This window comes from Cervus canadensis, chromosome 7, assembly GCF_019320065.1.
Source record: "Cervus canadensis isolate Bull #8, Minnesota chromosome 7, ASM1932006v1, whole genome shotgun sequence".
NCBI lineage: Eukaryota > Metazoa > Chordata > Mammalia > Artiodactyla > Cervidae > Cervus > Cervus canadensis.
Genome location: NC_057392.1, coordinates 42361283 through 42388204, shown reverse-complemented (window position 1 = coordinate 42388204; position 26922 = coordinate 42361283). Strand labels below are relative to the sequence as shown.

At 36.3% G+C, this 26922-nt stretch overlaps 1 protein-coding gene across 12 annotated transcripts in view; it reads right to left on the bottom strand.

Moving 5' to 3' along the window:
- The window catches only part of STXBP5L (syntaxin binding protein 5L), a 339029-nt gene that overhangs the window by 182652 nt on the left and 129455 nt on the right, over positions 1 to 26922 (bottom strand). For all 12 annotated transcript variants that reach the window (XM_043473078.1, XM_043473085.1, XM_043473077.1 and 9 more), the window contains one exon: positions 24883 to 24946. In XM_043473078.1, coding sequence (XP_043329013.1) covers positions 24883 to 24946 — 64 coding nt within the window. The remainder of the gene's footprint in view (positions 1 to 24882; positions 24947 to 26922) is intronic.

The following is a 26922-nucleotide window of genomic DNA, read 5'->3' as shown; positions in this document are numbered from 1 at the left end:
TATGCTCTTTGAAATCAGTCTCAGTAATACTTTTTGGATCTGTCTCCTCAGACAAGGACAAAAAAGCAAAAATAAGCAAATGGCACTACATCAAACTAAAAAATCTTTTGCTCAGAGAAGGAAAGCATCAATAAAATGAAAAAAAAAAAAAAACTGTGAAATGGGAGAAAATATTTGCAAATGATGAGACAAACATCCAAAATATACAAGAACTCATACAATTTCATATCAAAAAACAAACTACCTGATTTTAAAAATGGTATTTTTCCAAAGAAGACATACAGACATCCAACAGGCGCATGAAAAGAAGCTCAACATTACTAATTACCAACCACAATGATATCACCTCACACCTGTCAGAATGGCTGTGATCAAAAAGACCACAAATTAACAAGCATTTGCAAGGATATGGAGAAAAGGGAACTCTTGTGCACTGTCAGGAGAACATATATTGATGCAGCCACTATGGAAAGCAGTATGAAGGTTCCTCAAAAAATTAAAAATTGAATTACTGTATGATCCAGCAACTCCAATCCTGGATATTTACCTAAAGTAAATTAAAACACTAATTTAAAAAGATATACACACCCCCAATGTTCACTGTGGCATCATTTACAATAGTTAAGATATGAAGCAACCTAAGTGTCTATCAGCAGATGAATGAATAAAGATGTGGTACACACACACACAGAGCAATATTTCTCAATCACAAAAAAGAATGAAATCATGGCAATTGTGATAGCATGAACAGACTGGAGAGCAGTATGCTAAGTGAAGTAAGTCAGATTAAGAAAGATAAATAGTATGTTTTCTTATATATGTGGAATCTAAAAAAAAAGTAAAACAAATATATAACAAAACAGAAACAGACTCACAATACAGAACAACCTAGTGGTTGCCAGTGGGGAGGGCACTGGGAGAAGGTAGCAAAATAGGTGAAGAGTATTAAGAGGTATAGCACAAGCAATGTAAACAATAATATCATAATAACTTTATATGGTGCATAATCTATAAAAGTATCAAATCATTATGTTGTACAGCTGAAACTAACTACTATGGTAAGTCAACTATACTTCAATTATACTTCTTATATACTTCAACTATACTTCTTATATATTTTGAACACTATGAAAAGGCAATAAGATAGGACACTGAAAGATGAACTCCCCAGGTCGGTAGGTGCCTCATATGCTACTAGGGATCAGTGGAGAAATAACTCCAGAAAGAAAGAAGAGATGGAGCCGAAGCAAAAACAACACCAAGTTGTGGATGTGACTAGTGATGAAAGTAAAGTCTGATGCTGTAAAGAGCAATATTGCATAGGAACCTGGAATGTTAGGTCCATAAATCAAGGTAAATTGAAGGTGGTCAAACAGGAGATGGTAAGAGTGAATGTCAATATTTTAGGAATCAGCAAACTAAAATGGATCGGAATGGGTGAATTTAACTCAGATGACCATTACATCTTCTACTCGGCAAGAATCCCTTAGAAGAAATGGAGTAGCCATCATAGTAACAAGAGTCCGAAATTCAGTTCTTCAGTGCAATCTCAAAACTGACAGAATGATCTCTGTTCATTTCCAAGGCAAACCTTTCAATATCACAATCCAAGTCTATGCTCCGACCACTAATGCTGAAGAAGCTGAATGGTTCTATGAAGACCTACAACACCTTCTAGAACTAACACCCAAAAAAGATGTCCTTTTCATTATAGGGGACTGGAATGCAAAAGTAGGAAGACAAGAAATACCTGTAGTAACAGTCAAATTTGGCCTTGGAGTACAGAATGAAGCAGGGCAAAGGCTAATAGAGTTTTGCCAAGAGAATGCACTGGTCATAGCAAACATCCTCTTCCAGAAACACAAGAGAAGACTCTACACATGGACATCACCAGATGGCCAATACCAAAATCAGATTGACTATAATCTTTGCAGCCAAACATGCAGAAGCTCCATACAGTTAGCAAAAACAAGACCGGGAGCTGACTGTGGCTCAGGTCATCAACTCCTTCTTGCAAAATCCAGACTTAAATTGAAGAAAGAAGGGAAAACCACTACACCATTCAGGTATCACCCAAATCAAATCCCTTACAATTATACAGTGGAAGTAATAAATAGATTGAAGGGATTAGATCTGATAGACAGAGTTCCTGAAGAACTATGGACGGAGGTTTAGGACATTGTAAAGGATGCAGGGATCAAGACCATCCCCAAGAAAAAGAAATGCAAAAAAGCAAAATGGTTGTCTGAGGAGCTCTTACAAATATCTGTGAAAAGAAGAGAAGCTAAAGGCAAAGGAGAAAAGGAAAGATATACCTATTTGAATGCAAAGTTCCAAAGAATAGCAAGGAGAGATAAGAAAGCCTTCCTCAGTAATCAGTGCAAAGAAATTGAGGAAAATAGTAGAATGGGAAAGACTAGAGATCTCTTCAAGAAAATTAGAGATACCAAGGGAACATTTCATGCAAAAAAATGGGCTCAATAAAGGATAGAAATGGTATGGACCTAACAGAAGCAGAAGATATTAAGAAAAGGTGGCAAGAATACACAGAACTATACAAAAAAGATCTTCATGACCAAGATAACCACAATGGTGTGATTACACACCTAGAGCCAGACATCCTGGAATGCAAAGTCAAGAAGGCCTTAAGAAGCATCACTAAGAACAAAGCTAGTGGAGATGATGGAATTCTAGTTGAGCTCTTTCAAATCCTCAAATATGATGTTGTGAAACTGCTGCACTCAATATGCCAGCAAATTTGGAAGACTCAGCAGTGGCCACAGGGCTGGAAAGGTCAGTTTTCATTTCAATCCCAAAGAAAGGCAGTGCCAAAGAATACTCAAACTACCACACAATTGCACTTGTAAACTCACACGCTAGAAAAGTAATACTCAAAATTCTCCAAGCCAGGTTTCAACAGTATGTGAACTGTGAACTTGCAGATGTTCAAGCTGGATTTAGAAAAGGCAGAGGAACCAGAGATCAAACTGCCACCACCTGTTGGATCATCAAAAAAGCAACAGAGTTCCAGAAAAACATCTGCTTTATTGACTATGCCAAAGCTTAGACTGTGTGGATCGCAACAAACTGTGGCAAATTCTTGAAGAGATGGGAATACCAGACAACCTGACCTGCCTCTTGAGAAATCTGTATGCAGGTCAGGAAGCAACAGTTAGAACTGGGCATGGAACAACAGACTGGTTCCAAATAGGAAAAGGAGTATGTCAAGGCTGTATATTGTCACCCTGCTTATTTAACTTATATGCAGAGTACATCCATGGCTGATTCATGTCAATGTATGGCAAAAACCACTACAATATTGTAAAGTAATTAGCCTCCAACTAATAAAAACAAATGGAAAAAAAAAAAAAAAAGAAATTGCTGGGCTGGATGAATCACAAGCTGGAATCAAAATTGCCAGGAGAAATATCAATAACCTCAGATATGCAGATGACACCACCTTCATGGCAGAAAGCAAAGACAAACTAAAGAGCTTCTTGAGGAAAGTGAAAGAGGAAAGTAAGAAAGTTGGCTTAAAACTCAACATTCAGAAAACTAAGATCATGGCATTTGGTCCCATCACTTCATGGCAAATAGATCAGGACACAGTGGAAAGAGTGACAGACTTTAGCTTAGGCAGCTCCAAAATCACTGCAGATGGTGACTGCAGCATGAAATTGGAAGACAAGCTATGACCAACCTAGACAGCATATTAAAAAGCAGAGACATTACTTTGCCAACAAAGGTCCATCTAGTCAAAGCTATGGTTTTTCCAGTAGTCATGTATGGATGTGAGAGGTGGACTATAAAGAAAGCTGAGTGCCAAAGAGTTGATGGTTTTGAACTGTGGTGTTTGAGAAGACTCTTGATAGTCCCTTGGACTGCAAGGAGATCCAACCAGTCCATCCTAAAGGAAATCAGTCCTGAATATTCTTTGGAAGGACTGTTGTTTAAGCTGAAACTCCAATGCTTTGGCCACCTGACGTGAAGAGCTGACTCATTTGAAAAGACCCTGATGCTGGGAAAGATTGAAGGCAGGAGGAGAAGGGGAAAACAGAGGATGAGGTGGTTGGATGGCATCACCGACTCAATGGACATGAGTTTGAGTAAACTCCGGGAGTTGGTGATGGACAGGGAGGCCTGGCGTGCTGCTGTCCATGGGGTAGCAAAGAGTCAGACACGACTGAGCCACTGAAGTGAACTGATACTTCAATTAAAAATAATCACTGATGACAAACCCCATTAAGAAATATAATAATGAAGAAGTTTGAAATGCTGTGAGAATTATCAAAATGTGACACAGAGACATAAAGTGAGCAAATGTTAGAAAAAATGGTACCAATAGACATTTAGGAGGCATGGTTGCCACAAATTTCAATTTGAACATAATGCAGTATCTGTGAAGTCCAATTAGGTAAAGGACAATATATTGAGGTGTACCTAGACATATTTAAAGGAGAAAAATATAATTTTTTTAATAAATATGAGCATTTGACTTCAGAATGTCAAGAAGAAAATAAAGGTGAAAAAGTTGAAGAAATAAATGAGTCATCTTATCCAACAGCAAAGGATGCCTTTCACTTATTCAAGTATATTTTTACATCTTTCAGGAGTTTTGAGTTTTCCAGATACAGACTTTCTTGTTAATTTTATAGCACATTATTGAAAATTTTTTGTTGCTATTTTATCCAGGATATTCTCTTCACTATCTTTTGAGTATTGTTTCTATAGTTGGATATTAGTATGCTATATTTTATTCATTGTATTAAATTTAATGTTGATTTTCTTAGGCATACCAGGTATATTATCATATAATCTAAAAGAGACTATTTTACTTCTTCTTTTCCAATTTTTATACCTAAATTGTTTGTACTTATCTAACTGCATTATTGAAACATCCTATAGTGTTAAAAATAGTGAAGGGGATAAACATCCTTGCTTTCTTCCTAACTTTAGTAGCAATGTCCCTGGTGTTTCCCTATAAATAAGATCTATATACATATATATATGATTTTATTTAATATATTTAAATTAAATTTTATTTAATATTTTATTTAATATATTTAATATTTGAATATTTTAATTTAATTTACATAATATATAAATGTATTATATTTAATATATTTAATGATTTTAATAGGGAAATATACACATGGGCTTCTCTGGTGGCTCAGATTGTAAAGAATTTGCCTGCAATGCAGCAGACCTGGGTTCAATCCCTGGGCCAGAGAAGATTCCCAGGAGAAGGAAATGGCTACCCACTCCAGTATTCTTGCCTGGAGAATTCCACTGACAGAGTAGCCTGTGGACTACAGTCCATGGGATCGCAAAGAGTCAGACATGACTAAGTGACTAACACTTTCACTTCAACATATATACATGTATCTCATATATATATTAAAGAAGTAAGAAGTTATTCAATATTTATAAATTCATTTTCTCAGGAATAAGTGTTTAGTTTTTTTCATAAATATTTTAATTGAAATACATATAGAGAAAAGTACACAAATTATAGACATCTTTCTCTCAGTAATGACATTTAATTTTTTTCTCCCAATTTTATTGAGATATAACTGACATACAGCACTGTATAAGTTTATGATATATAGCATAATGACTTGACTTAGATACAACATGTAATGTTCATCAAATAGGCTTAGTGAAAAGTGTATGCTCAATCATGTCCAACTCTTTGTGACCCAATGGACTCCTCTGACCATGGAATTTTCTATGCACGAATACTGGAGTGGGTTGTCATTTCCTTCCCCAGGGCATCTTCCCGATCCAGGGATCAAACTTGCATCTCTTGTGTCTCCTGCACTGACAGGCGGGTTTTTACCACGTGTCACCTGAGAGCCCCCCACTTCATCTCATATAGAAACAAAACAGAAAAAAAGTTTCTTGTGAGACCTCTCAGGTTTTGCTCTCTTAACAACTTTCACATATAACATACAACATTACCCATCATGTTGTACATTTCATTCCTAGTACTTATTTATCTTATAACTGGATGGTTGTACCTTTTGACTGCCTTCATCCAATTCCCCCTCCTTCCACTCCCTGTCTTAGGTAACCAATAATTTGATCATTTTTTCTATGAGCTTTTGTTCATTTTTAAAGTAAATATATATATATGTAAGATATAAAGTAAATATGTATATATTTTACTTATATATATAATTATATATAATTTACCTATATATATTTACCTAATTTCTATTATATTACACAACATAGTGAGTTGGTGTTTCTATACATTTCAAAATGATCACCACAATGAGTCATAGTGATTGACTATTTTCCTGACACGACTCATTCATTTTGTAACTGGAGGTTTGTAAATCTTAATCTACCCCACCTAATTCTTTCCTCATTCCAACCTCTCCCCTCTTGCAAGCATTAGTTTATTCTCTGTATCTATAACTCTGTTTTTGTTATTTTGTTCATTTGTTTAATATTTTAGATTCCACATATAAGTGATTCATACAGTATTTTTCTTTCTCTGTCTGACTTATTTCACTTAGCATGATACACTCTAGGTCTATCCATGTTGTTGCAAATGACAAGATTTCATCCTTTTTATGACTAAGAAATATTCCACTGTGTATATATGTGTGTGTGTGTGCGCACGCTCAGTCACACAGTTGTGTCCAACTCTATCTTAATCCTTTCATCTATTGAGGGGCACTTGGGCTGCTTCCATACCTTGCCTATTGTAAGTAATGCTGCAATAAACAAGGAGGTGCACATATCCTTTCTAATTAGCGTTTATGTTTTCTTTGGGTAAATACCAAGAGTGGGATAGAAAAATCAATTTATTTTTAATCTTTTGAAGAGCCTTCAGAGTGGAAAACCACTGTGCTTTCCATAGTGACTGCAAAAATGTAGAGTTCCACCAAATGGAAAGAAAATTTTGTCTCTGGACTTTTTAAATTATTGTGTCTCATTCTCAATACGAAATGCACAATCAAGTATTCTGCATGGGGATCTAACCACTGTAAGGCTTTTTCTTCATCAGGTCACTCTGTGTCACCCGCTAAGTGGAGATGTAACTTAGTAGTACCCCTTGCCCAGATAGTACAAATAATCTGACCCTGTCTATTAACCAGGCCTGAATTCTGTCCTCTTCTGTTAATTGATTTTAAGTATTACCTTCGTATGCCATAAGACAATAGTGAGGATTGAGAGAAAGGCATTGTTGCAACATAGGAATTCTTGGTACCCCATTTATCCAATTCACTTACAGCCTGTGGACAGTTCAAGGCTTACTTCTTGAATATACCTCTTCAATTGTAAAATGGATTGTCACATCCCTCACCCAATCTTGGGAATCAATACATATGATAACAGAGAATTCATGCTGGACAGGTAAAGTCACAAAGTCATTTGATGTCCCATGGTTAGGTGTTCAGTCTCTACAAGGACCTATTAGCATGCAAAGAGTTACTTGGAAAATGGAGAGCAGCTATTGTTCCTCTCTTATTGGGCTTTCCAATAGTGTTCTTATCTACCAAATATACATTAGCTCTACTATTGATGCTAAGTCGCTTCAGTCGTGTCCGACTCCGTGCGACCCCATAGATGGCAGCCCAGCAGGCTCCCCCGTCCCTGGGATTCTCCAGACAAGAACCCTGGAGTGGGTTGCCATTTCCTTCTCCAATGCATGAAAATGAAAAGTGAAAGTGAAGTTGCACAATGTGTCTGACTCTTAGCGACCCCAAGGACTGCAGCCTACCAGGCTCCTCCATCCATGGGATTTTCCAGGCAAGACTACTGGAGTGGGATGCCATTGCCTTCTCCATACATTAGCTCTAGTAGATCTTAAATACCAAATGGTAGATTAGCCTGCACTTAGGATTTAGGGAAGAGCTCTTTTTTTCTCTAGGGACAAATCAAAGATGGCAGACATGGACAACCTAAAAAGGTGATTTTTAGTGCCTTATATTCTACTATCCAAATCCAAAAAAGCCCACCAAGTGACATGACACTTCTTAATAAGGAGAAGTACAAAATCTTATGCTTTACCTTAGAGTAAATGCCCTTCCCACTTTTGCAAAAGAAGGAAGTCAAGAGACACCTGGAGTAACAGGCAAATTTGGTCTTGGAGTACAAAATGAAGCAAGGCAAAGGCTAACGAGTTTCCCCAACAGAACACACTGGTCATAGCAAACACCCTCTTCAAATAACACAAGAGAAGACTCTACACATGGACATCACCAGATGGTCAATACCAAAATCAGACTGACTATATTTTTTGCAGCCAAAGAGGAGAAACTCTATACAGTCAGCAAAAACAAGATTAGGAGCTGACTGTGGCTCAGATCATAAAGTCCTTACTGCCAAATTCAGAATTATTTTAAGAAAGGAGAGAAAACCACTACACCATTCAGGTATGACCTAAATAAAAATCTCTTATGATTATACAGTGGAAGTGACAAATAGATTGAAGGGATTAGATCTGATAGACAGAGTGCCTGAAGAACTATGGACGGAGGTTCGCGACATTGTACAGGAGGAAGTGATCAAAACCATCCCCAAGAAAAAGAAATACAAAAAAGCAAAATGGTTGTCTGAGGAGCTCTTATAAATATCTGTGAAAAGAAGAGAAGTGGCAAAAGAAAAAAGGAAAGATATACCCATTTGAATGCAGAGTTACAAAGAATAATAGCAAAGGAGAGATAAGAAAATCTTCCTCAGTGATCAGTGCAGAGAAATAGAGGAAAACAATAGAATGGGAAAGACTAGAGATCTCTTCAAGAAAATTAGAGATACCAAGGGAACATTTCATGCAAAGCTGGGTGCAATAAAGGACAGAAAGGGTATGGACCTAACTGAAGCAGAAGATATTAAGGAAAGGTGGCAAGAATACACAGAAGAACTATACAAAAAAGATAGTCATGACCAAGATAACCACGATGGTGTGATCACTCAGCTAGAACCAGACATGCTGGAATGAAAACTCAGGTGGGCTTTAGGGAGCATCACTACAAACAAAGCCAGTGGAGGTGATGGAATTCCAGTTGAGCTATTTCAAATCCTCAAATATGATGCTGTGAAAGTATTGCACTCAATATGTGAGCAAATTTGGAAAACTCAGCAGTGGCCACAGGGCTGGAAAGGTCAGTTTTCATTCCAATCCCAAAGAAGGGCAATGCCAAAGCATGTTCAAACTATAGCACGATTGCACTCATCTCTCACACACTAGCAAAGTAATACTCAAAATTCTCCAAGCCAGGCTTCAACAGTATGTGAACTGTAAACTTCCAGATGTTCAAGCTGGATTTAGAAAAGGCAGAGGAACCAGAGCTCAAACTGCCAACATCTGTTGGATCATTGAAAAAGCAAGAGAGTTCCAGAAAAACATCTACTTCTGCTTTATTGACTACGCCAAAGCCTTAGACTGTGTGGATCGCAACAAACTGTGGCAAATTCTTGAAGAGATGGGAATACCAGACCACCTTACCTGCCTCCTGAGAAATCTGTATGCAGGTCAAGAAGTAACAGTTAGAACCGGACATGGAATAACAGACTGGTTCCAAATTGGGAAAGGAGTATGTCAAGGCTGTATATTGTCACCCTGTTTATTTAACTGATATGCAGAGTACATCATGCGAAATGCCATACTGGATGAAGCACAAGCTGGAATCAAGATTGCTGGGAGAAATATCAATAATCTCAGATATGCAGATGATATAACACTTATGGTAGAAAGTGAAGAAGAACTAAAGAGCCTCTTGATGAAAGTAAAAGAGGAGAGTTTAAAAGCTGGCTTAAAATTCAACATTCAAAAAACTAAGATCATGGCATCTGGTCCCATCACTCCATGGCAAATAGATGGAGAAACAATGGAAACAGTGACAGATTTTACTTTTTGGGGCTCCAAAATCACTGCAGATGGTGCGTGCAGCCATGAAATTAAAAGACACGTGCTCCTTGGAAAAAAAGCTATGACCAACCTGAAGTGAAGTGAAGTGAAGTCGCTCAGTCATGTCCGACTCTTTGCGGCCCCATGGACTGTAGCCTACCAGGCTCCTCCGTCCATGGGATTTTCCAGGCAAGAGTACTGGAGTGGGTTGCCATTTCCTTCTCCAGCCTAGACAGCATATTAAAAAGCAGAGACATTACTTTGTTAACAAAGGTCCATCTAGTCAAAACTATGGTTTTTCCAGTAGTCAAGTATGGCTGTGAGAGTTGGACTATAAAGAAAGCTGAGCACCGAAGAATTGATGCTTTTGAACTGTGGTGTTGGAAAAGACTCTTGAGAGTCCCCTGGACAGCAAGGAGATCCAACCAGTCCATCCTAAAGGAGATGAGTCCTGAATGTTCACTCGAAGGACTGATGCTGAACCTGAAACTCCAATACTTTGGCCACCTGATGCAAAGAGCTGACTCATTTGAAAAGACCCTGACGCTGGGAAAGATTGAAGATGGGAGGAGAAGGGGACAACAGAAGATGAAATAGTTGGATGGCATCACTGACTCGATGGACATAAGTTTGAGCAAGCTCTGGGAGTTGGTGATGGACAGGGAAGGCTTGCATGCTGCAGTCTATGGGGTCACACAGAGTTGGACACGACTGAGCAACTGAACTGAACTGAACTGCCCCTCCATCTCCCAGACTATTAGAGTCTCAAAATCACCACATACATGGCAAGGTCCTAGATATGTATGGGACAAAGCCTTATGAAACATGAGCCTCTGACATATGAGTGTTATAAGTTATGTAGCTACTTGCCAGTTCTACTCACCAGATCCAATGAAAGTTGGAAGGACCTCAGAAACTGTCCTTACTTGGAAATAGGGTCTTTGCAGATGTAATAAGTTAAGAATTTTGAGATGAAATCATTCCTGATTTAGGGTGGGCCCTAAAATCAAATGACTCGTATCCTTATAAAAGGAGAGGGCACAGAGACACAAAGAAAAAAGTCATGTAAAGACAGAGAAAGAGACTAGAGTTATCCTGCCAAAAATCAAGAAAAATTAGGAGCCACCAAAAACTGGAAAAGGCAAGGAAGGATTCTCTCCCAGAGCCTTCAAAGAGAGCATGGCCAAACCAAGACCTCAATTTCAGACTTATGGTTTCCTAACTGTGAAATAGTAAATTTCCATTGTTTTAAGTTACCCAGTTTACAATTTTATTATAGCAGCTCTAGAAAGCTAGGTCAGATGTCAGGATCACACTCCTTCCTTATTAGGACTTTGACTTTAATAAATAAGACCTTTAGAACTATGTTTGGTCTCCTTATAAACAGATCCTCAGCCTATTTTTAGTACAGTTTGCCTGAGAGCTGCAGAAGAGTTCCTTTGCAGCTGCCTTAGAGGGCCTCTGGAATGCCTTACATCGGTAATGAAGTGTTCTGAATTGATCATTTTATTTTCACACAGTCTCCAGTGTTTTGACAGGCAAAACAGTGCTCTCTCCAAAGTTGCCTATGTCCTAATTCTCAGAACATGTAAATATTAATATATTACCTTCAGTTCAGTTCATCGCTCAGTTGTGTTCAACTATTTGCGACCCCATGAACAGCAGCATACCAGGCCTCCCTGTCTATCACCAACACCCAGAGTTTACCCAAACTCGTGTCCATTGAGTCGGTGATGCCATCCAAACATCTCATTCTCTGTCATCCCCTTCTCCTCCTGCCCTCAATCTTTCCCAGCATCAGGGTCTTTTCCAATGAGTCAGTTGGCTAAAGTTTAGCCAATGAGTCAGTTTAGGTGGCTAAAGTATTGCAGTTTCAGCTTCAATATCAGTCCTTCCAATGAACATTCAAGACTGATCTCCTTTAGGATGGACTGGTTGGATCTCCTTGCAGTCTAAGAGTCTCTCAAGAGTCTTCTCCAACACCACAGTTCAAAAGCATCAATTCTTCGGTGCTCAGCTTTCTTCACAGTCCAACTCTCACATCCATACATGACTACTAGAAAAACCATAGCTTTGACTAGATGGACCTTTGTTGACAAAGTAATGTCTCTGCTTTTTAATATGCTGTCTAGGTTGGTCATAACTTTCCTTCTGAGGAGTAAGCATCTTTTAATTTCATGACTGCAATCACCATCTGTAGTGATTTTGGAGCCCAAAAAAATAAAGTCAGCCACAGTATCCACTGTTTCCCCAACTATTTGCCATGAAGTGACGGGACCGGATGCCATGATCTTAATTTTCTGAACGTTGAGCCAACTTTTTCACTCAGCTCTTTCACTTTCATCAAGAGGCTCTTTAGTTCTTCTTTGCTTTCTGCCATAAGGGTGGTGTCATCTGCATATCTGAGGTTATTGATATTTCTCCCAGCAATCTTGATTCCAGCTTGTGCTTTATCCAGCCCAGCATTTCTCATGATGTACTCTGCATATAAGTTAAATAAGCAGGGTGACAGTATACAGCCTTGATGTACTCCTTTCCCTACTCAGAACCAGTGTGTTGTTCCATGTCCAGTTCTAACTATTACTTCCTGACGTGCATACAGATTTCTCAAGAGGCAGGTTATATGGTCTGGTATTCCCATCTCTTTCAGAATTTTCCACAGTTTATTGTGATCCACATAGTCAAAGGCTTTGGCATAGTCAGTAAAGCAGAAATAGATGTTTTTCTGGAACTCTGTTGCTTTTTCAGTGACCCAGCGGATGTTGGATATTTGATCTCTGGTTCCTCTACCTTTTCTAAAACCAGCTTGAACATCTGGAAGTTCATGGTTCACGTATTGCTGAAGCCTGGCTTGGAGAATTTTAAGCATCACTTTACTAACATGTGACATGAGTGCAAGTGTGCAGTAGTCTGAGCATTCTTTGGTATCGCCTTTCTTTGGGATTGGGATGAAAACTGACCTTTTCCAGTCCAGTGGCCACTGCTGAGTTTTCCAAATTTGCTGGCATATTTAGTGCAGCACTTTCACAGCATCATCTTTCAGGATTTGAAATAGCTCAACTGGAATTCCATCACCTCCACTAGCTTTGTTCGTAGTGATGCTTCCTAAGGCCCACTACATAACAAAAAAGAATTTTTACACATAATTAACATTTGTTGAGACGGAGAGAATATCCTGGCTTATCCAAGTGGCCCCAAACCAATCACACAAGTCCTTAAGAGTTATGAACCTTTCCCAGCTGTCACTAGAAAGAGATTTGATGACAGAAGAAAGTCAAAGACATGCTAAGTTTTTGTCTTTGAAGATGGAGGATAGTGGTTTCATGCTTAGAAATGTGTAAAGCCTAATAAAAACTGAAAAATGAAAGAAAAGATTCTCCAATTGAGCTACCAGAAAGGAATGTCACCCTGCAGTATTTTTATTTTAGCCCAGTAAGACCTGTGTTTGACTTCTGGCCTACAATATTTTAATACAGACCATACATTTGTGTTATTTCAAACAACTAAATTTATCAAAATTTAAATTTGTCAAATTTAAACTGGAATTGAAAATAATGCAAGTGGCATAAAAGGAAGCTATTTTATTCCATCATCATTATAATTATCATTGTCCTTTATAAACTGACCACCATAAATACTTTGATCTCCTACTATCTTACCTTTCCATCTTTCCCTCATCCTAATTAACTAAAGGAGAATGTTCAAGTAATTTTTATGTCACCACATTACAGGGTTTAATACCATTTCACCTGACACCTTGACTGGGTCCTGTGATTTTAGACAGGAGATAACCCAATTCCAAAATCCCATCCTGAGGGTTTACAATGGACAGAGGTCAATGCACTTTTTATAAAGTGATAGACAGCAAATATGTTAGGCTTTGCAGGCATATAGTTCTATCACAACCATTGAGCTTTGTTCCTGTAGTAAGAAAACAACCACAGGTATATTCTTAGGGCTGCAATAATCAAGGAAAACTGAAGTAAAGCAGAGAAGTAAAAGATGATCCATTATCATACTAACCCCTCTTTCTTGGGGAGAAGCAGAAGAGACAGCCAGGAACTTAGCAAGTGTATCTATTCAGTTTTGTAGGATGTCTCTAACAGTTTACAGGGGGAACCCATGAATCAGAATAGCCCAACCATAGGAAGGAGGGAGGGAGGGAGAATTTATTTCTTATGTCTTGTCTAATAACATTGGTCAAGATTTTCTCCACGGAAACTTAACACTCCAACTCCAGGGTTGTGTCATCTGACCCTTTTAGCAATTGTTAGGGAAGCCAGATCTCATGCCTTACAGTACGGCACGTTATCTAAATCCAGAATTAAAGGGAGAAACCAGACTCTGGGTGTACTTCAAAAAGTAGTATACACAAAGTTTATTAACTCTGCCAAAACTGAGGTGAAGCAGGCAGCCAAGGGTTTCACGTTCTGTGCTAAGTCACTTCAGTCGTGTCCAACCCTTTGAGACCCTATGGACTATAGCCCACCAGGCTCCTCTTCTATGGGATTTTCCAGGCAAGAATACTGGAGTAGGTTGCTATGTTCTCCTCTAGGGGACCTTCCTGAACCAGGGATCGAAACTGTATCTCTCATGTCTCCTGCCAACCTCCATTGGCAGGCAGGTTCTTTACCACTAGCATCACCTGGGAAGCCCAAAAGCAAAGCTGAGACAGAATCCAAGGAGATGTATACAATACCATGCCCAACACAGGCACCTGTCAGTCCAAGAGAACCCTCTTAAATTTTAAAGGCTATTGTGCAGTTTCTTTAGTAAATGGTGTTTCAGGCAGAAGGGGTTCTATTTTACGCTTTTATGATACTATTTTGTTTCAGTAGGAACCATAATAGCAGTAATTTGTTCCTTCTTTCACTTCACCAACAAGCCTCCATGAAAGTTTTCCCCTTTCAGGTTGAATTTATCCAAGAAACACAAAAATATTTACATTAGAAAATCTACTTACATATTTCAACAAATTATTAAGGAATAGTCATTTTGTAGTATAAAGCCCCTGAAAGTCATCTTTTTAAATTACACTGTAAGTGACACTAAGCTTTTGATTGCTGAGGCATCCACTGCAAAGACCTCCATCTGGAATAAACCCATTGCCAGTGTACAACTAGATAAAGAGCCAGGATGCCGTTCCCACAAAGTTTCCTTTTTTTTTTTTTTTTTAAAGAAAGTTCTGGTTGACATAGATAAACTGATCACTGACTGACTACTTGCATTTCCCTTTATGCACTTTAATTCCTTCTCATGTTTTAAATTCACCTATAAAGTAAACCTGTTGAAACCCTACGCATCCCATCCTGATCTCAATAAAAGTAGAACTTCAGGCCCAAGTTCTCTCTCCCTCCTTCCCTCTCCCTGTCTCTCTCTCCCGCTCTGATTGTAACATCCTTGTGTTACCCCAGGCATGCCATGTACTCTCTAGGACCTATAAGTAATAAATCTTGATTTTCAAACAAGGATGGTTGTTTGGATAGTTGTTGCTGAGGTGCATCTCACAATCATACTAAGAATCAGAAGGGCCATTCTAGCACCAACATTGGCTTCAAAAGCGTAAACACCTGTGAGGAATCACCCAGTAGAGTGTTCCCAGGAATTTCTAGCATCACTATCAATAGCATCTTTATCAACAGTCTGAGACTGGCACAAAACACATCTTGATACATAAGAAAAGCATTCAATAAAACTTCACACCGTTTATAATGTGAACCCCTTAAAATATTGGAAAGAGGCGGAAATTTCCTAACTTCGTCAAACAAAGATCTGCAGCAAACATCTTACTTTCAACTTAGAGTTGAAATCCTGGAGACACTTGCTTTTTCAGTTTGAAACAAAAGAAAGTTCCCATTAAAACCATTTGTTTTCAATACTACACTGGGTTCCTATCCAACTATATATATAGAACTTCATATTCTAAGTTTCTGTCCCTGATACATAGCTCAGTTGGTAAAGAATCTGCCTGCAGTGTAGGAGACCTGGGTTCGATTCCTGTGTCAGGAAGATCCACTGGAGAGGGATAGGCTCCACACTCCAGTATTGGGCTTCCCTTGTGGTTCAGCTGGTAAAGAATCCACCCACAATGTGGGAAACCTGGGTTTCATCCCTGGGTTGGGAAAATCCCCTGGAGAAGGGAAAGGCTACCCACTCCAGTATTCTGGCCTGGAGAATTCCATGGACTGTGTAACACAAGGGGTCCCAAAGATTCAGATGAGACTTTCACTTTCATATTCTAAGACAATGCAAGGAAAATTTAAACACAAAATTTTTTTCCTGTCTTTGGCCTCCTCTCTCCCTTCTACCGAGCATTGTGTATCTGCAGTAAACACTGACAAAACCTCCCTATCAGCAGAAACATCTGCTCAGATATAAAGAGCAACTTTCTCCTAGCACCAACTAGTGTGCATGTGTGCTAAGTCACTTCCATTGTGTCTGACTATGTGCAACCCTATGGACTGTAGCCTGCCAGACTCCTCTGTCCATAGGATTCTCCAGGCAAGAATACTGGAGTACACTGCATGCCCTTCTCCAAGGGATCTTCCCGACTCAGAGGTCAAACTCTCCTCTCACTTCTACCTGCACTGGCAGGTGGGTTCTTTACCACTAGCACCACCTGGGACAACTCCTTAAAAGGTTCAGTTCAGCCGCTCAGTCATATCCTACCCTTTGTGACCCCATGAACTACAGCACACCAGGCCTCCCTGTCCATCACCAGCTCCCGGAGTTTACTCAAACTCATGTCCATTGAGTCGGTGATGCCATCCAACCATCTCATCCTCTATTGTCCCCTTCTCCTCCCACCTTCAATCTTTCCCAGCATCAGGGTCTTTTCCAATGAGTCAGTTCTTCGCATCAGGTGGCCAAAGTATTGGAGTTTCAGCTTCAGCAACAGTCTTTCCAATGAATATTCAGGACTGATTTCCTTTAGGATGAACTGGTTGGACCTCCCAGGGACTATCATGAGTCTTCTCCAACACCACAGTTCAAAAGCATCAATTCTTCAGCGCTCAGCTTTCTTTATAGTCCAACTCTCACAGCCATACATGACTACTAGAAAAACCATAGTTTTGATGAGATGGACCTTTGTTGGCAAAGCAATGTCTCTGCTTTTTAGTATGCTGTCTAGGTTGGTCATAGCTTGTCTTCCAAGGCGTAAGAGTCTTTTAATTTCATGGCTGCAGTTACCATCTGCAGTGATTTTAGAGCCCAAAAAAATAAAGTCTGTCACTGTTTCCACTGTTTCTTCATCCATTTGCCACGAAGTGATGGGACCGGATGCCATGATCTTAGTTTTCTGAATGTTGAGTTTTAAGCCAAATTTTTCACTCTCCTCTTTCACTTTCATCAGGAGGTTCTTTAGTTCTTCGCTTTCTGATGAAAGTGAAAGAGGAGAGTGAAAAATAAAGTCTGTCACTGTTTCCACTGTTTCTTCATCTATTTGCCATGAAGTGATGGGACCAGATGCCATGATCTTGACTATTGATTAATCTTTCAAGAAAATACATATGAAAGAAATAAAATTTGTCTATAATTGCTATGTTTATGCACAGAATATTTCAAATAATTTAAAGACAGTTACTGAAAGCAAACATTCAGTGATGTAGTCGGATAGAAAATGACAAAAATGAATAATATTTTTATGGGCTTCCCTGGTGGCCAAGAGAGTAAAGAATCTGCCTGCAAAAAAAAAAAAAAAAAAAGAATCTGCCTGCAATGCAGGAGACCTAGGTTTGATCCCTGGGCTGGGAAGATCCCCTGGAGAAGGGAATGGCTACCTACTCCAATATTCTTGCCTGGAGAATTCCATGGATAAAGGAGCTTGGTGGGCTACAGTCCACGGGGTTGCAAAGAGTTGGATACAACTGAGTGATTAACACTTATACACTAACAATTAATTATGAAACAGATTTTAAGAAAATTAATTCATAGGAGCAATAAAGTCTGTAAGGGACTTAAAATTAAGCTAACAAAAGATATGTGTGACTTTTTGTGAAAAAGTTGTAAAGCTATACAGAGAAACATAAAAGAAAGCCAAAGTATATATATCATGTTTATAAGATGGAAAGATAAAATACTCATGTCTTAATGTGTCTTAATGATGTACATTTTCTCTAAATTCATCAATATGTCCAAGTTTCAGAGTCCCAACAAGGATTTACATAGAGTTTGATAAGCGAATCTTAAAACTCAGATAGTAGAATAAATGGTCATAAAAGAAAACAAGATGAGAAAGTGAGAATGGAGAGGGACCATCAAATATCAAGATATTTAGTAAAGATATTATAACTAATAAAGTGTGCTATCAGTAGAATAATAGACAAATACATCAATGCAACAGAGAAAAAAGCCCAAAGACCCACTCAAAAATAAGAACTTGATATATAAGTGAGATGTCCTTATAAATCAGCGTAAACTGAATTGACTATTCAATAAATAAATTATTCATATATAAAAATGAAAGCATATCCTTATATCAAACCAACATAAAATAAATTACACATAGATTAAAATCAAATTGTGAAACAGAAAGCCTTAAAACTTATAGAAAAAATAAAACTGCATTTTCCCTTAGGAAGGGAAAGATCTAGTAGGTAATTAACAAAATGCAGGAGTCAGATGAAAAGACTGATAAGACTGAATACATTCAAATCAGGAATTTGTATGTGACAAAGGCTATTGATGGAAAAACTAAAGTACAGGAAGTCAAGTGATTTTTTTCAAGGTTATATGCTAATAAGCAATGGATCACAATACAAACAGCCTTCTGCCTCTAGTACTAATTTATTTTGCATTCCTTAATTTCTAATTACTCAACTAACACACATTATAGTTTTTATAAACATTATAGTTTATGAAAAACATTATATGAAAAACATTATAGTTTTTCATAAAAATTTGAACAACACAAGTAAAATATGAGTATCTTTGACCATTTTCCTCAATACCAATCACTAGTATCCTTCCCAGATTTGTACATCTTCTTTTGGGCTTTTTCCCTTGAATATTTAAATATTTAAGTAAAAACATAAACTCATTATTCAAGTGATTTTATACTAATCTTACTGTTCTGCATCTTTTCTTTAAAAAATATGGCTTGAAGAATCTTCCTCATCAGAATAGCATTCCACAGTATGTATACAGTATCATTCATTTATTCAATTTTATATTAATAGACCTTCAGGCTATTTTCAGTATTTTACCCTTTGGTCCTATAAATAGGATAATATCTGAAATGGATTTTCTATCTATCAACATGTTTTAAATGTTGATAACAAATTGCCCATACTGGTATGTATAATCATGACGGCTATGTCTAGATGCCCATTTTTCAATGCCTGTTCCATTACTTGATATTATTAATATTTTGCCAGCCTAATGGGGAAAAGGGGGTATATTGCACTTCCCTAGTGATTACTAATGAAGCTGGTTCCTCCTCACTGCCAAACCCTGATCCTTATTAGAGGTAAGAGGCAACCACAGCTTTAACTCTTAAAATCATCTTTTCTAGCAGACTTAGTTTCATATTTATATTTATATTGCGATTTCTTGATTCATTACTTAGACATTGTCTATTGACTTCCTATTATGACAGATGAGGGTTTAGCAAAAGATTGTTAAATATTTTGCATATTCATTAATTTCCTGCTATACACCTAACAATCATTGTCTCCCACTTTGCTGCCTGTCTCTTATCATGATTGTCTTGTTATAGCATATTCCTTAAAGCTTGCCTAAAGATGTTCCTACTCCACAGTAATAACTTGTTATTGTTTCTGCTAAAATTCTCTGAGTTGCCATTTGAACACTGTGTTTTCTCTATCTGGAATTTATTTCTGTGAATTGTAAAGGGTAGAGGTCTTAAATTTTTTTCAAACTGGACACCAACTAAACAAAGTTACTTATTTAATAGTTTATCATACCCTGAAATATCTTCTCTAAAATACACAAAATTCTTCCAAATACCTTAATTGTTTCTGGAATATCTCTTTAGACCCATTGGTTTTCTTGTATTGCCCCGTACCAATATCACAATGTTATTCATTTAAAAAAAAAAAAAAAAAACATTTTGGCTATTCTTAAACATTTCATTTTTCTTATGAATTTTAAAATCAGCTTGTAACTTTTTTTAAAATAAGTAAATTCTCCATACCTACTTTACTAAGGGCTTGTATCATCAAAGGACGTTGAATTTTGTCAAATGCTTTGTCTGTGTCTATTGAATTGAGTGTGATTTTTTATTCTTCCTTTCATTACTGTTGTGTATCACACTGATTGATTTGCAATGTTGAACCATCCTTACATTGCTGGAAAAAATCTTACTTGACCATAATGTATGATCTTTTTAACATATTTTTGGATTCTGTTTCCTAAAGCTTTGCTGAGAATTTTTACATCTATATTCATCAAAGATACTGACCTGTAATTTTCTTTTTTTGTAATGTATTTGTCTGGTTTTGGTATCAGGGTAGCACCAGACTAGTAGAATGACATTTGGAGTGTGCTGTCATCTTCAAATTTTTTTTTTTTGGAATAGTTTGGGAATGGTAAGTATAAGTCCTTCTTTATATGTCTGACAGAATTCTCCTGTGAAACTGTCCAATCCTAGACGCTCTTGTGCTGGGAGGTTTTTTGGTTTAGTTACAAATTCAACTCCACTCCCAGTGATTGGTCTATTCAAATTATGTTTCCTCTTGATTCAGTCTGGTAGGTTGTATGTTTTTAGAAATATGTCCACTTTATCTAGGGTGTCCAATTTGTTGGCATATAACTATTGTATTATTATCTAATTATTTTGTATGTAGTATTCTCTTATGATATATATTTTTTTGTATCTCTGTGGTATCAGCTGTTACTTCTCCTCTCTAACTTTTAATTTTGTTTATTTGAGTTGTCTCTCTTCTTGGTGAGTGGCTAAAGGATTATTAATTTTGTTTATCTTTACAAAAAACCAGCTCTTGGTTTTGCTGGTATTTTCTATTGGTTTTTTAATCTCTATTTTATGTATTTCCTCTCTTACCTTTATTATTTCCTTCCTTCTACTAACTTTGGGCTTTGTTTCCTTTCCTAGTTTCTTTAGGTGGTAGGTTAGATGGTTTGAGGGTTTTTTTGTGTTTAGCCTGCATCACTATAAACTTTCCTCTAAGAACTCTTTGCTGGATTCCATTGATTCGAGAGTGTTGTTTTTCCATTTTCAAGGCATTTTTGGATTTTCTCACTGATTCATTGGTTTTTTTGTAGCATGTTGTTAAGTCTCCGCATGTGTGATCTTTTTGCATTTTTCTCTCTGTAACTGATTTCTAGTTTTATACTGTTGTGGGTGGGAAAAAATGTTTGGTATAATTTCCATTCTCTTAAATTTGTTGAGACATGTTTTGTGGCCTAGCTTTTGATCCATCCTCAACATAATAAAGGCTCTTTATGACAAACCCACAAGTAATATCATACTCAACAGTGAAAAGTTGAAAGACTTTCATATAAATTCAGAAATAAGACAAGGATACCGACTCTTGCCACTTCTATTTAACATAATATTAGAAGTCCTAGTCACAGGAATAAGGCAAGAAAAATAATTAAAAGGAATTCAAATTGAAAGCAAGGAAGTAACTCTATTGGCAGATGACATGATACTTTATATAGAAAATCCTAGAGTCTCCACCCCAAAACTATTAGAACTGATAAATGAATTTAGAAAAGTTGTAGGTTACAAGATTAATATATAGAAATCTGTTGCTTTTCTGTACAATAACAATGAACTATCAGAGAGTAAAAGACAATGCCATTTAAAATCCCACCAAAAAGAATAAAACACCTGGAAATAAACAACCAAGGAGATAAAATATCTACACATTAAAAACTATAAAACACTGAAGAAAGAAACAGAAAATGATACAAAGAAATGAAAAGACATCCTGAGCTCCTGACCTGGAAAAAATAATTTTGTTAAAATGTCTATACACACAAAACAATCTACAGATTTAATTCAATTTCTATCAAAATACCCACAAGATTTTTTTTACAGAACTAGAATAAATATCCTAAAATTCATATGGAATCACAAAAGATGCTAAATTGCCAAAACAATCTTGAAAGGAAAGAACAAAGCTGGAGGTAACATGCTCCCAGACTTCAGACTATACTAAAATGCTACAATAATGAAAAAAATCATGGTACAGGCACAAAACAAGACACATACAACAATAAAACAGAATAGAGATTCCATAAATAAACCCTTGTACCTACAGTCAATTGATATACAGCAAAGGAGGCAAAAATATAAAATGGAGAAAAGACAGTCTCTTCAATAAGTAGTTCTGGGAAAATTGGAGAGCTACACGTAAAACAGTGAGAATAGACGATTTCCTCATACCATATACAAACATAAACTCAAAATGGATTAAAGATATAATATTAAGCCCTGAAACTATAAAACTCCTAGAAAAAAAAAACAGGAAGAACACTTGACACAAATTGTAGCAATATTTATTTTTCTTAAAAACTGTATCCTAAGGCAAAAGAAACCAAGCAAAAATAAACAAATGGGGCCAAATTAAACTTTAAAAGTTTTGCACAGCAAAGGAAACCATTGACAAAATAAACAGACAGACAACAAAATGGAAGAAAATACTTGCAAATGATATGACTGAGAATAAATTGATACTCAAAATACATAAACAGCTCATACAACTCAATATTTAAAAAAAAACAAACAACCCAAGTAAGAAATGGGTAAAAGACCTAAATAGACCTTTTTCCAAAGAAGACATACAGAAGCAAACAGGGACATGAAAAGATGCTTAACATTGCTAATTACTAGAGAAATGCAAATCAAATACACAATGAGATATCACCTCATACCTGTCAGAATGACTGTCATGAAAAAGTCCATAAATAACAAATATTGGAGGGGATGTGGAGAAAAGGGAATCCTTGTACATGTAGGTCAGAATGTACATTGGTCCTGCCACTATGGAAAGAAGCATGAAAGTTTCTCAAGAAACTAAAAATAGAACTACCATATGATCCAGGAATTCCACTCCTGGGTATATATATATTAACACAATGAACACACTAATTCAAAGAACACATGCATCCCAATCTTTAGATTGCTATTTATGATATCCAAGATATGGAAGCAACCCAAGCAGTACAGGAGACCTGGGTTCAATTCCTGGGTCAGGAGGATCCCCTGGAGAAGGATATGGCAACCCACTCCAGTATTCTTGCCTGGAGAGTCTCAATGGACAGAAGAGCCTGGCAGACTACACTCCATGGGGTCGAAAAGAGTCAGACACAACTTAGTGACTAAACCGCCACCATTATGATACCCAAGATATGGAAGCAACCCAAATGTCCACGAATAGATGAACACATAAAAAGAATTTGGCAGTTATATATATACTTACATATATGTATATATATATATATATACACACAATGAAATATTATTCAGCATAGAAAGAAACAAAACTCTACCAAATTCAGCAACATGGATAGACTTAGAGAACATTATGCTTAGTAAAATTATTCAAACACAAATACATATGTCACTTACATTTGCAATCTAAAAATAATACAAATAAGTATATACAGCAAAACAGAAATAGATTCACAGAAACAAAAAATAAACTAGTGATTACCAAAATGGAGATGGAAGGGGGAGGGGTAAATTAGTGGTACAGGATTAAGAGATAAAAACTATCATCTATAAAATAGATAAGCAACAAGGGATATTGTATAGCATAGGGAATTAGAGTCATTATCTTTTAATAATTTTTAGTGGAATATAATCTATAAACATATTTAATCATTGTATTTTATACACAAAACTAATATAATAATGTAAATCAACTGAATTTCAATTTAAAAAGTAAATCTGAATGACACTTGATTGGAATTACACTATTTATAAATCAATTTGAAGAAATTCAGTGTACTTTCTCTTACTATCAGGGGACTTGTCTTTCAGGCTCAGTATTTATTAGGCTAATCCAGTTTCCATTATTTAAAAATAAAGAACCAAATCTATATAATTTATTTGTGTGTTTTATATAGTACTTAGCAAAAATATATACACTTGAAGAGACAATATTGATAATGAAAGTGACACTTTAGAGCTTTTATCAACTTTGTTTTTCATCATTAAAGTGTGCATGCTCAGTTGCTCAGTCATGTTTGAGTCTCTACGACCCTATGGACTGTATCCTGCCAGGCTTCTTTGTCCATGGGATTCTCCAGGCAAGAATACTGTTGTGTTGCCATGTCTTCCCTCCAGGGGATCTTCCTGACCCAAGGATCAAATCATTAAAGGAAAATTATGAATAATGGAAATTATTCAAATTATTTCTGCAATCTGAGAACATTTTCTATATTATTATCTATTTATAAAATTAAGATTGGCTAATTTATGATTATTTAATATTGCTGTTTATCATTACCATTATGGAATGTCATGGGCCAATGATTAATGATATTGATAATATTTTTAACTTTAAGCATAGAATACTTGAGAACTAAAATTGTTCAACATGTTATATGCCTTCCTCAAAATTCTGCCACTAATAGTAAAGAACCCGCCTGCCAGTACAGGAGACATAAGAGACCGGGTTCGATCCCAAGGCAGGAAGAACTTCTGGGGGAGGAACTGCAACCCACTCCAGTATCCTGCCTGGAGAATCCCAGAGGCAGAGAAGCCTGGTGGGCTCTGGTCCACGGGGTCGCAGAGTCGGACACAACTGAAGTGACTTAGCACAACACAGCACATGTGCTATATGCCTTTCTCAAAATTCTATAATTAAATATCAACTTAACTCTAGGTGAAACTAATATTTCAATTTGGAACCATTATTAGTATAAATAATACATTCATTCATTTGCTCATTCATTCATTCAACATGTTTTTAGATTACACTTAATGTACTATACTAGATGTTATATATAAAATAACAGTAAGAAACACCTTTATTCAAGAATAAGAAAAATAAATTCAAGAATAATGGTATTGTAATACTCACTTTCCCTTCATCTCTTGGACTATCACTTAAATGCACAACTGGACCTGGATGAGTCTTTGTGGATCTGTTAAATCAATTCAAGAGAGTCACTTTAAAAAAACATTAAAACACTTTACCATTAGAGACTGAAACAAAGGAATTAAGATTACAGTGAAATACACTCCCAATATTCTGGAGCTTAGCATAAACTAATTTGAGCTCTTGGTTGTTTTTCTTTAAGACTATTTTTCTTTTCCCTACTAACTCTATTAAAGTAGGACTATTTTAAAAAATCTGGTTTAAGAACATTGATCCACATAACAATGGCATTCTTCATTATCTTATACGCTTATCTCTGTGTTGCTAGATCTGCTTCTCCGAAAATTTAAGAATGAAGTTTTACTTATACAGAAAAAAGGACTTATATGACCACAAGGGTGATGCTGTAAACTTGTTTCAACTAAACTGCAGAGTACATATAAAATTGAAAATTTCCTTTGACAAGAAATTTCTGATTTTGCTTCTAAAGGATAGTACAGGGGCTCCTTTGATCTACAAATAGATTCTTGCCAGTGATAGTTATCTTACAAAAATCTGAGAAATTGGGGAAACCTACTTCACTGGTTATGTCTCATTTATCTGGTTAATGAGGATAATCAATAACAGCCTAAGAGCATATTGTTGAAAGGATCTTTGCTCTGCTAATCTGACTTTAAATTTATCCTATTCCAATATTTGGCATGTTTTTTATGTTTCCTACCTTAACTGATACCACCGTTGAGTATGATTATATCACGAGTAAATATGACATGAACTGATATGACATAGATTATTGCTCATTTTTCCACATCCTGTCTTCAATGACCTAATTGTGCCAGATTAACCCTATTTTAAGTATACTTGACATAGTTATAATTTATGTCTTAGGCACACGTGAAAACCATCAAATATTCTGCACAAAACAAGAAAATTTAAATATCAGAAATTCTTTGGAGTCAGACAAAAGTGACAAATTATGTAACTCCAGGTTCCCCAGATACAACTCCCTAGAGTAACTCAAAGAATTATTAATAAATACATATTTATTACATATCTTATCAGTGGTTTTGTCCTAAATTTTTTCACTTAAAAATGGAGATGATAGAGTGAACCTACTCAACAATAGTGAGGATTAGCATATACATACAGCACTTAACGTAATACTAAAACATAGTACTCAATAAATAGTATGTATTAAGTTTGTTGTAAATCATTGGAATAATTAGATACTAGAGTTACTATTTGCATTCTAGGATATGTTCAGGAAGAAAAGGCTTCATAAAAAGTTTATATAGTTTTTTGCAGTTCTCCTATATTTATATGTAATATATCATTCACATATAAATGCACTGCTTTATTATAGTATAAAGGCCTCTGATAAAAGACAATGTCCTTCAATTATCTTGTAGTAACTAATAATATCCAATAAACCAAAATTCCTATGTCTCTTGGGTTTGATTGGAACAACAAATACCAAAGTGTACTCCACGATAAACTAGTGAATATATAAGGTGTTTCACATAAAGAGTGTTCTATATCAAAAAAAGTTTGGGAAAGTCTGAATTAAAGTCAAATATTTTGTTTTTCTTTTCTAGAACTTCTCAGAGTCATGATACGCAAATCAACATTGCAAATTTTCTGACCATATGCAAGTTAGACCATATGCAAGACTAACTTATCAGACTCTGCAAAACACTTAAGTTTAGGAAAAAATCTAGAGTTAAAGTTATTTGTAATAACTTTTTAAGGCTATAGAAGAGATTTTTTTTAATTGTAAAAAATAAAAGAACCCTGAAAGTTAGAAGATAACGGAAGTTAAAAGGAAAACTCTCATTTCTATACATGACTATTAACATTTTGATGTATTTTTTTCTGACTTTTTCCACCAACATTGAATTTTCAAAAACTACCAAGCATTCTTTTCAAAAATTATGGCCATTAGAAACTACTTTAAAAAGCAATTGTGTACTATGGATTCTGTAAATCTCATAGAAATTGCTTTAGATAGAATTATCAATGAAC